The 11,216-nt window shown below is 52.4% G+C and overlaps 1 protein-coding gene across 1 annotated transcript in view; it reads left to right on the top strand.

Annotated features, from left to right (window-relative positions):
• The window catches only part of LOC146268635 (uncharacterized), a 13,098-nt gene extending 4,690 nt beyond the window's left edge, over nucleotides 1-8,408 (top strand). The window contains exons 6-16 of the mRNA XM_084709478.1: nucleotides 651-756; nucleotides 945-1,103; nucleotides 1,329-1,446; nucleotides 1,528-1,589; nucleotides 1,718-1,843; nucleotides 1,926-2,014; nucleotides 2,145-2,300; nucleotides 2,672-2,868; nucleotides 2,966-3,095; nucleotides 4,897-5,075; nucleotides 7,446-8,408. Coding sequence (XP_084565604.1) covers nucleotides 651-756; nucleotides 945-1,103; nucleotides 1,329-1,446; nucleotides 1,528-1,589; nucleotides 1,718-1,843; nucleotides 1,926-2,014; nucleotides 2,145-2,300; nucleotides 2,672-2,868; nucleotides 2,966-3,095; nucleotides 4,897-5,075; nucleotides 7,446-8,016 — 1,893 coding nt within the window. The 3' untranslated portion in view covers nucleotides 8,017-8,408. The remainder of the gene's footprint in view (nucleotides 1-650; nucleotides 757-944; nucleotides 1,104-1,328; nucleotides 1,447-1,527; nucleotides 1,590-1,717; nucleotides 1,844-1,925; nucleotides 2,015-2,144; nucleotides 2,301-2,671; nucleotides 2,869-2,965; nucleotides 3,096-4,896; nucleotides 5,076-7,445) is intronic.
• Nucleotides 8,409-11,216: the final 2,808 nt, after the last annotated feature.

Below are 11,216 nucleotides of genomic sequence, written 5' to 3'. Positions count from 1 at the left end.
TGTACAAATACTTCTTAAACTGTTTTGCTTGTGCTTAGGGGGGGTTTCCTGAGAACACAGAAACAATTTAAAAGGTTAAATTGTATCTGTTTTATAGTAATTACTTATACAGTATATATTATGTTTATTTTATACTTTTTTCTAACATTGGAAGTTCTTGAATAGTTTTCTCAATTACCTTTAAGCATGCAGCCTACAGCGTTACAGTATGAGCCCACAAAGATGAAAATACTTAAATGCAATAAGATCTAAGCCCTAAATCCAGAATACCTCACTGTTCTCCACCCCTGACAAAAATCTATCATTTGTGTAAACGTGCTCTCACACCAACAATTTGGAATCTGTACCGATCAGCCAGAACAGCCACAAAGACTCCTCACCATTCACATATCACCAGCGGTAACACGCAGAGCATCACACCGTGCCAAATGGGCTTTGGCAACAGCAAGACCTAAACAGAAACTCGTATATCACAGTCCATTTTAATGTCAAGGGAGAGCATAACAACTTCAATGACTTATAACAGCACACGGCAGAGAGATGTGTGTTGTCAATTTCAAAGAATCCCATATTTTAGTGAAATACACCTGATTTGTCACTGAGATGAACCAAGATCCTGCAGATAAAGACCTGTTTCTGTCTGTTGGTAGGGCTCAGACTGGCAGGGGGCCAGATCTCTTGGGGAGTTCAGCACGGAGGAAGTCTGCCAGTGGTTCATCAGCATCGGCCTTCCCAAGTGCCTCCCTTTCATCAGAGGTACAACTCACTCATCCCTCTCACCCTCCCAGCCCCGCAGCCTTGTGAAGGATTCTCGCCGGCTTTCCCAGCCTCACGTTGCCAGTTTGCTCATTACAAAAGAATGTCTAAACCTAAGACATTGTGCTTCTGTTGTGATCTCCCGCTCTGGCCTGGTCTGTGCGTGTCGATGACCCCTTCCGTGACAGAGAGTGCTCTGTGTGGAGCAGACGTTGCGTCTGTGGATGTCAACACCCTGGAGGTCCTCCACATCTCCTCTCTGGAGGAGAGAGAGCAGCTCCTGTCAGCCATCTACAAGGAGATCCACCCTCCCAGCTCCACGTCCCAGAAGCTCGACTCCCTGCTGGGTACAGTTATGGAATGGCATCACCCACTGTTTATAGTTTACCGCCTGCTGTTCTTGCGAGTACAATTATCCCTCTTGAGTACTGTAAAGTTCATTTAAATCATCATACACCAACCACCACACAGCCTCGGATCACCTGGGTGGATGTACTGCCAGGTGGTAGTTACAGACGTTTGAATGACAGGCTTTACTCGATGTTCTCTACAGTACTGTCTTTCTTCTCCAGAAACCTTAGGGCCTAATAACGTAGAGAGCTTCACTGCGGCTTTAGTGTCTATGAGCAAGTCCAAATCCTCACCGCAGGTCAGCTGCCTCAACATGAACCGCTGTTCAATCAAGCTCAGGTAAGTTTTGCCCTGTCTACCACTTCAAACGTTACTATGATATAAACAGAGCCATGATTTCTTCAACTCTTGTGCCTGCAGCAACAAAAGCCACAATTATCTGGTGCAGAAGAACTCTCAGCTAATAGAGATCACCATTAACGGTACATGAACCCATATTTCTATTATATCATCTATTTGTTGAACACTTCACTTGATGTTCCCTTGCAAGAGTTGCCGTTTTTAAGGTAAAAAGGAATACATTTTGTTATGGTGTCATGGTATGTTTCAGCCTCAGAAAGACTCATCCATCTCAGGACCCCCAAGGAGACCTCGGTGGGCAAGGTCGTTGAGTCGTGCACCAAGATGCTGAACATGACAGAAGACAAGGACCTCTTCACCCTGAAAGAAGAGCAAGGTCAGGCAGACACACAAACACACAGTGACCCTGCAGATGCGTTTGTGTGTTTTATGGTGAATTTGTATTTTGGTTTTTGAAGGTTCTTCTGAAGAGCTTTCACCAGGTCTACAGATCGGTAGTTTGGCAACACCTGTGAAGAGGGAGCTGGAGCTGTACCTGTGTAAAAAGGTAGGTCTGCTTTACCTGTCCTACAGCTGGACTGATGTCACAAACCAAAGGTAATTATTGCAATGCTGCAGAAGCATATTTGATCTCACATGCCATGTCTCTGAACATTTCTTTCCTTTCTGCAATAAAGGAGAAACCCAAATCTATAAATGTCCAAGACCTTAAAATAAACAATGTCTGTGAGAATTCTGTCAATCAAAACCTCCAAGTAAGCATTCCAGGTAAAGAAGAAAAGATCAAAGCGCTGAACCAGCAGGTGGACTCCCTCCAACATGTTATCCTCCAGGTGTGTCTTTACGAACCACACGACCAATCATCACTCAACAGTACGACCCATTAAAAAACAAACGCAGAAAGAATGATCCGAAATTGACGAATCAGACATATCACTATAAACATCATGAACAACGACAGATCCCATCCCAGAACCCACTGCTCACTTCTCGTTCTTCTCGTGAGGGTTAGGGTTAGTTTGGGTGCAGTTCTACGGGGTTAGGGTTAGTTTGGGTGCAGTTCTAGGGGTTAGGGTTAGTTTGGGTGCAGTTCTAGGGGTGTGTATGAAGCCCTCCGTGGCAGTGCTTGGAAGAAGACGCTATTAGAAGGGCTCGACAGATCAAGTTTGATGTGATCTGACCACGTGAGTGGTCCTGCCCCCAGGTCCAGGAGCTCCACCAGGGTCTGGTGGCGTTCTGCTCAGAGCTGAAGAGCATGGAAGCAGAGGTGGCGCTGGTGGAGCTGAGCTCTGCCGAGCTAGAGGCCAGGCTGGAGGAGGCGCAGAGCCGCCTCAGAGACAAGAGACAGAGTCTGCAAGCTCTCAGAGACCCCCCAACCCACGCAGCGGCTCACAGGAGCGGGTACGCGAGCCGCGCCCAATCAGTCCTCCACTTGGTTGGTTCTCACTGATGTAGTGGGGCACAGTAGGGAGGAATAACCTCCTCTGTACCTTTTCAGGCGATCGGAAGTCCGTCTCCTTGACAAGATGAAGACAAACTGCCAGGTGTTTAAGGAGGAGATCTCCCTGGTCCACCTGAACAGACAGGTGGCTCACCTCCAGACCGCCCTGCAGGACTGCCAAGACAAGGTAACACCAGGTTCATCAGATCCACCACACCCATACCTGTCAGCTCCAGACAAGGGTTCACATGTTTGTCCCTATTGTGGTGCACTGCTTTAATGCTACATCAGCCCTGAGGACAAGTGTTACACAGCGGGAAGATTGGAGATGACTTCAAACATCTCGAACATCCTGAGCTGTTTTGCTAAGCAGACGGCGTCCATCTTGTTTTTACAGTTTCTTCTCTCAAGCAACAAACACATTCCTCCTTTCGCCCCTCCCTGAGTCTATTTCATGAGGTTGAGCCGTTAGCAGCTGAGTGACACCAGGCAGTAGGCCGAGGGTCATGAATTAGCTGAACATGCTCTTCCAGGGAGAGAGGGGATCCACAGCGGCGCAGTCACCTGAGAGCCTGTGACCATACCAACAATGGAATGTCAGTGACAAAAGCCACTGGGAGAGCGAGGGAGAGAGATGGGCCACTGCATGTAAGGCGATCCGGGTGCGTGCTCACAGGACACTCCTTCTCAGTTTGTACCTATTTTTTTTTTTTACGTGGGCCTTTTATCCTGCTGGAGGAGCCCTAACGAGGAGCCACGCGGCCGGGGGCTTTGAGAGGCGGGCCGTGTCACGTTGCATCCCCAGGGTGAGGCTGCTGGAGGTGCTGAGTTTGTGGGAAACGCGGCAGAGCTAATGTTTATCAGATGACCTCATCAGAGTTAACACGCGGGGGAGAGGCATGCGCGCGCGCGGCAACCTGGGAACTAATGGAGCCTCAGCACTGGGAGGGAGGGAGGGACGGAGGGAGGGAAGGAGGGGGGGGGGGTGAGGGAGGGAGGGGGGGGGTGAGGGAGGGGGGGGGTGAGGGAGGGAGGGAGAGAGAGAGAGAGAGAGAGAGAGAGAGAGAGGGAGGGAGGGAGGGAGGGAGGGAGGGAGAGAGAGAGAGAGAGAGAGAGAGAGAGAGAGAGAGAGAGAGAGAGAGAGGGGGGGGGGGGGGGAGGGAACAAACGGCGGAAATTATTTTAAACGAGCACTTTAGCTTGGAAGGCCAAAAGAAACTTCAGTCACACCATTAAAACAGCGACGGGGACCTTCTTTGATTCTCATTGTAGGGACACATTGTTTAAATCCTTGTTCAACCTTGCACCCAAACCGCGGCATGTTTAATGTTGACTAATGTAGACTGAGTGTTTCTGGAGCATCTGGAATGTTCTCTGTCTCGACCAGGTAGTCCTGGATCACAGAGGCTCCTCTAGACAAACAAGAACAATATGAAGAGAAAATGATTTGGGCTCATGGCATGCATCCAGCTGAGAGGGAAACTTAACAGGAGAATGATGTGCATTATGGGCTGTTTCTCAAGGGGCTTCGGCTGCGTTTCCGTGGAGATATCCTGTCTGGCTCTCATGCCTGAGGAGAGGCCTCAGCTTTGACCTCTGACCCCGGCAAGACGGCAGCAATCGCTGCGAGGCGTTCACACGCCACAAGAGACGGCCAGGGGAGGGGGTTGAGGGGGCAGAGGGGGAGGGGGCGAGGTAGGGGGGGCGGGTACTGGAAATGTAGTGGCCAGACACACAAGCTATTTTTAAAGTACCTTTCAGTCTTCTTATGGGATGTCTTCCTGACCTACATTCTGTGTTCCATGTAGGCTGTGGCCTCACCGCAGCGACCTGGGTTCGAATCTCCCCTTTTCTTTCTCTCTCCCTCCCTTCCTTCCTTTCCTGTCACACTTAACTTAAAACTGTCCAATGAAGCATGAAAAGTGCTCCAAAATATATCTTAGAAAACAGTGAGAGCTGGTTGTGTGGCTGTGTGTTTGCAGGAGAAGGCCCAGAGGAAGCTCTCCACCCTGGGCCAGCTGGTGTCCCCCTGCTGCCCGGCCATGCTGCTGGTGGTGGAGGAGAGGCCGGGGCCGGACGGACGCTACGGCTTCACCTGTCGCTTCACACACGGCTGTGGCCTGGTGGTGGTCGAGGCAGAGCACACCCACCTCTGCCTCAACGACAGGTGAAGGCACACACACACACATACCTGCACACACATGGAAATGTCCCCGCACACACACACGCAACATCTCTCGCCAACCCACTGGAGAACCTGCCTGTCCACAAACCTCCTCCTGCCTTGAACACACCGAAAGATTCACCTGATTGTCCAGGCCACACCTGTAAAGATAAACACCTGGGGCTGCGTCCTAGCCTCCTGTTAACACCTGGGGCTGCGTCCTAGCCTCCTGTTAACACCTGGGGCTGCGTCCTAGCCTCCTGTTAACACCTGGGGCTGCGTCCTAGCCTCCTGTTAACACCTGGGGCTGCGTCCTAGCCTCCTGTTAACACCTGGGGCTGCGTCCTAGCCTCCTGTTAACACCTGGGGCTGCGTCCTAGCCTCCTGTTAACATTTACATTTTACATTTAGTCATTTAGCAGACGCTCTTATCCAGAGCGACTTACAGTAAGTACAGGGACAGTCCCCCTGAGGCAAGTAGGGTGAAGTGCCTTGCCCAAGGACACAACGTCATGTGGCGCAGCCGGCAATCGAACTGGCGACCTTCTGATTACTAGCCTGACTCCCTCACCGTTCAGCCACCTGACTCTTAACACCTGGGGCTGCGTCCTAGCCTCCTGTTAACACCTGGGGCTGCGTCCTAGCCTCCTGTTAACACCTGGGGCTGCGTTCTAGCCTCCTGTTAACACCTGGGGCTGCGTCCTAGCCTCCTGTTAACACCTGGGGCTGCGTTCTAGCCTCTTGTTAACACCTGGGGCTGCGTCCTAGCCTCCTGTTAACACCTGGGGCTGCGTCCTAGCCTCCTGTTAACACCTGGGGCTGCGTCCTAGCCTCCTGTTAACACCTGGGGCTGCGTCCTAGCCTCCTGTTAACACCTGGGGCTGCGTCCTAGCCTCCTGTTAACACCTGGGGCTGCGTCCTAGCCTCCTGTTAACACCTGGGGTTGCGTCCTAGCCTCCTGTTAACACCTGGGGAAGTGTCCTAGCCTCCTGTTAACACCTGGGGCTGCGTCCTAGCCTCCTGTTAACACCTGGGGCTGCGTCCTAGCCTCCTGTTAACACCTGGGGAAGTGTCCTAGCCTCCTGTTAACACCTGGGGCTGCGTCCTAGCCTCCTGTTAACACCTGGGGCTGCGTCTTAGCCTCCTGTTAACACCTGAGGCTGCGTCCTAGCCTCCTGCTTGTGAGCAGCAGAGATCCTCCAGCTCACTCACGGACGGTCTCTCGTCCCGGTAGCTTTGGAAACCCGTCAGGGCAAGGGCCATAACAGGAAACCACGGTAACGTAAAACTGGGATGTCGGAGCAAATGGAGAGCAGTAGATAAAAGAAGAAAAACATGTAGTCATGCAATTAGTGTTGTTGTAACCATGGCAGCGACACATTGACATCCTTCACACACTAGCCAAGACACACACACACACATGCAGTGCCAGTGACGTCATGAGAGACAGTTTGCTCCCTTAAAGTGGAGATAAAGGCCGGAATCAGAAAGGCCTGTCTCTAACCCAGTAAAGAGTCTGAACCACAGAAAACTAAAAGGAGTCTTGAACGTTGTTGCGTGTGCGTAGCTAATCACAGGCTGTCTGCCAATGCTCCTTTCACAGTCTGTGAAAAAATATAAAGCCTTTAGCCTATGAAGTCTAAAGTTTTTTTTTCCTTCTCGTTTGTATTCCAGGATGACTATAAATAGAAAATTAACGAAGGCAGTGTTTAATGAGCTGAGAATCTATGTTGAACTCATGTTTTAATATTTCATGACCCAGGAGCCTTTGATATTATTTGTGGGGTGTCTTATGACAGAGAACACTGGAGGCAGTCTGCCTTGCAGGTGCCAGGGAGACTGTAGATGACTGTAAAAGAACAGACAGATATTTGACAGGACCAGTTGGATGAGAAGCACACTTTCCTCCCTTGCTCTGCAGCACCTGGAGCAGCTGTCCTGGTCCCTGCTTCTGAACACTCTTACCTGCATTAGCAACCGCACAGCATCTCTGCAAATGAAATGATTGTAGCTGGTGATTAATGTTTGTCTTTGTGTGTGTGTGTGTGTATGTAATGTGTGTGTGTGTGTATGTAATGTGTGTGTGTGTGTAATGTGTGTGTGTGTATGTAATGTGTGTGTGTGTATGTAATGTGTGTGTGTGTATGTAATGTGTGTGTAATGTGTGTGTGTGTGTGTATGTAATGTGTGTGTGTAATGTGTGTGTGTGTGTGTATGTAATGTGTGTGTGTGTATGTAATGTGTGTGTGTGTAATGTGTGTGTGTGTGTGTGTAATGTGTGTGTGTGTGTGTGTATGTAATGTGTGTGTGTGTGTAATGTGTGTGTGTGTATGTAATGTGTGTGTGTGTATGTAATGTGTGTGTGTACTCCAGGCTGGTGGAGGTGAACGGGGTACCTGTGGTGGGATGCAGTGAGGAGGTACTCTGCTCCCTTCTGCTCCAGGGTCCTAGTGCTGAGATCGTGGTTCTGCGGAGGCCTCCTCCCTGCGCCCCCCCCCAGCAGCCCCCCTCCGCTCACCACGACAACCAGGAGGCCGTTGTCACTTGTCACCACGACAATCAGGAGGCCATCATCTTCGATCACCATGACAATCAGGAGGCCATCATCTTCGATCACCATGACAACCAGGAGGCCGTTGTCACTGGTCACCACGACAATCAGGAGGCCATCATCTTCGATCACCATGACAACCAGGAGGCCATTGTCACTGGTCACCACGACAACCAGGAGACCATCATCTTCGATCACCATGACAACCAGGAGGCCATTGTCACTGGTCACCACAACAACCAGGAGACAATCATCTTTGATCACCAAGACAACCAGGAGGCCATAATCACCGGTCACCACGACAACCAGGAGACCATCGTCCACTCAACCTCCATTGACCTGGCATCTGTCACCACGGCAACTCCCCAATTTCATGAGGTTATGGCGATCTGATGACAGAGATTCATTCCCTCTTCATCTGTGTGTGTGCATGTGCATCACAGAGAGATGGACAAAAAGAGCAAGATATATTTTTTAATATATTTTGTCCCAAAGGTGAACAAAATGGTACTGTACCATGTTCATCTGTAGCTGAAACACATGCTGTTAGATTTTTGCCACTTCATACATGGTCACTTTTATGTTTGTTAGCTATTGTACCAGTTACAGTATTTATGTGTTTTGTTAAAGTGATGTAACTGTGTTGTGTGATGTTGTTGGATATTTACCATTCCTTAGTGGTATATGTAACTTCCTTCTGGGTAGGTACTGTGCTAGTATTATCCATATTGTCTCAGTAAAGGGTGGATTAATAAAAAAGACTGTTTTTTCACCATGACAGATCTGTAGACTGAATAAATCTCTGTAAAAACAGTTTTTTTCCTGTCCTTGTTTGACGTGACTACATGTGTGGTGTCAGAGAGAGGGACAGGAGACAGCCCTGTGATTCTCCAGCGTTGACGCTGCTGCAGGCATCTGTTTCCAGGATGCAGTGAAGATCTTTCAAGGTCACGACAAGGTCATCCTTAAGGATTGAACTCTGCAGGGGTCACAGACACATATGTGCAAGGAGGGCCTTCAGACACCGCATCAAGGATTTATACATCCTCTCATCCCGCACACTGTACTGCTGCCTAGTTACTACCCGTAAGGTAATATTAATGCAGAAGTGAATGAGGGGATGGGGGGGCTGAGGGGGACTGAGGAGGGGGGGGGGGCTGAGGGGGACTGAGGAGGGGGGGGGGCTGAGGGGGACTGAGGAGGGGGGGGGGGGGCTGAGGGGGACTGAGGAGGGGGGGGGCTGAGGAGGGGGGGGGGGGGGGCTGAGGGGGACTGAGGAGGGGATGGGGGGGCTGAGGGGGACTGAGGAGGGGGGGGGGGCTGAGGGGGACTGAGGAGGGGGGGGGGGCTGAGGGGGACTGAGGAGGGGGGGGGGGGGGGCTGAGGGGGACTGAGGAGGGGGGGGGGTCTGAGGGCCTGAGATAAATGTGTGTGTGTGTTTGTGATCTTGTGGTGAAGCCTCAGGTAGAACAGGAAGGAAGATAAGACAAAGAGCTGAGGCAGAAAGAGAGAAGAGAGAGAGAGAGACTACTAGAAAGAGAGAGAGGGACCTAAAGAGATTGAGAGAAGAAGGAGAGGGAGGGGATGGGGCAGAGTGTGTGTGTGTGTGTGTGTGTGTGCGTGTGTGTGTGTGTGTGTGTGTGTGTGTATGAGAGAGAGTCTCAGTGAGGTCTCACAGAGACAAAACAACCCAAAGGAGAAAATGTGTCATGGCTGTCTTTATGGAAATCCATTAGCACAGGAGGAGGGAACTGAACTCCCACTCATAAACACTGTTCCTGGCAGGGCTAGAAAGACCCTCTGACACGCCCAGTAACCAAGTCACCCCAACCCACACACCCTCACAGCCCCACCTACCCCACCCCACACACCCCACCCCACACACCCTCACAGCCCCACCTACCCCACCCCACACACCCTCACAGCCCCACCTACCCCACCCCACACACCCCACCCCTCACACCCTCAAAGCCCCACCCTCCACACTCATCTCACGAAGGACTTTGACGGTAAATCGAAAGAGCTGGCCTTCCTGTGTAGGAGCATTAACAGAGACTCAGTCCTGCCCTGGACCCCCCAGGGGTGAGGCCCCTGGCCCAGGCTGTGACTGACCCAGGCTGTGACTGGCCCAGGCTGTGACTGGCCCAGGCTGTGACTGGCCCAGGCTGTGACTGACCCAGGCTGTGACTGGCCCAGGCTGTGACTGACCCAGGCTGTGACTGGCCCAGGCTGTGACTGACCCAGGCTGTGACTGACCCAGACTGTGACTGGCCCAGACTGTGACTGGCCCAGACTGTGACTGACCCAGGCTGTGACTGACCCAGGCTGTGACTGGCCCAGGCTGTGACTGGCCCAGACTGTGACTGACCCAGGCTGTGACTGACCCAGACTGTGACTGACCCAGGCTGTGACTGACCCAGGCTGTGACTGACCCAGACTGTGACTGACCCAGGCTGTGACTGGCCCAGACTGTGACTGACCCAGGCTGTGACTGGCCCAGACTGTGACTGACCCAGGCTGTGACTGACCCAGACTGTGACTGACCCAGGCTGTGACTGACCCAGACTGTGACTGACCCAGGCTGTGACTGACCCAGGCTGTGACTGACCCAGGCTGTGACTGACCCAGACTGTGACTGGCCCAGACTGTGACTGACCCAGACTGTGACTGACCCAGGCTGTGACTGGCCCAGGCTGTGACTGACCCAGGCTGTGACTGACCCAGGCTGTGACTGGCCCAGGCTGTGACTGACCCAGGCTGTGACTGACCCAGACTGTGACTGACCCAGACTGTGACTGACCCAGACTGTGACTGACCCAGGCTGTGACTGACCCAGGCTGTGACTGGCCCAGACTGTGACTGACCCAGGCTGTGACTGACCCAGGCTGTGACTGACCCAGACTGTGACTGACCCAGGCTGTGACTGACCCAGGCTGTGACTGACCCAGGTTGTGAATGGCCCAGACTGTGACTGACCCAGGCTGTGACTGACCCAGGCTGTGACTGGCCCAGACTGTGACTGACCCAGGCTGTGACTGACCCAGGCTGTGACTGGCCCAGACTGTGACTGACCCAGGCTGTGACTGACCCAGACTGTGACTGACCCAGGCTGTGACTGACCCAGGCTGTGACTGGCCCAGACTGTGACTGACCCAGGCTGTGACTGACCCAGGCTGTGACTGACCCAGACTGTGACTGACCCAGGCTGTGACTGACCCAGGCTGTGACTGACCCAGACTGTGACTGGCCCAGGCTGTGACTGACCCAGACTGTGACTGGCCCAGACTGTGACTGACCCAGGCTGTGACTGGCCCAGGCTGTGACTGACCCAGGCTGTGACTGGCCCAGACTGTGACTGACCCAGGCTGTGACTGACCCAGACTGTGACTGACCCAGGCTGTGACTGACCCAGGCTGTGACTGACCCAGACTGTGACTGACCCAGACTGTGACTGACCCAGGCTGTGACTGGCCCAGGCTGTGACTGACCCAGACTTTGACTGACCCAGGCTGTGACTGACCCAGACTGTGACTGACCCAGGCTGTGACTGGCCCAGGCTGTGACTGACCCAGGCTGTGACTGGCCCAGGCTGT

Source organism: Hypomesus nipponensis, chromosome 11, assembly GCF_054491055.1.
Source record: "Hypomesus nipponensis isolate SF chromosome 11, ASM5449105v1, whole genome shotgun sequence".
Classification (NCBI taxonomy): Eukaryota; Metazoa; Chordata; class Actinopteri; order Osmeriformes; family Osmeridae; genus Hypomesus; species Hypomesus nipponensis.
This window is presented reverse-complemented; position numbering and strand designations above follow the sequence as displayed.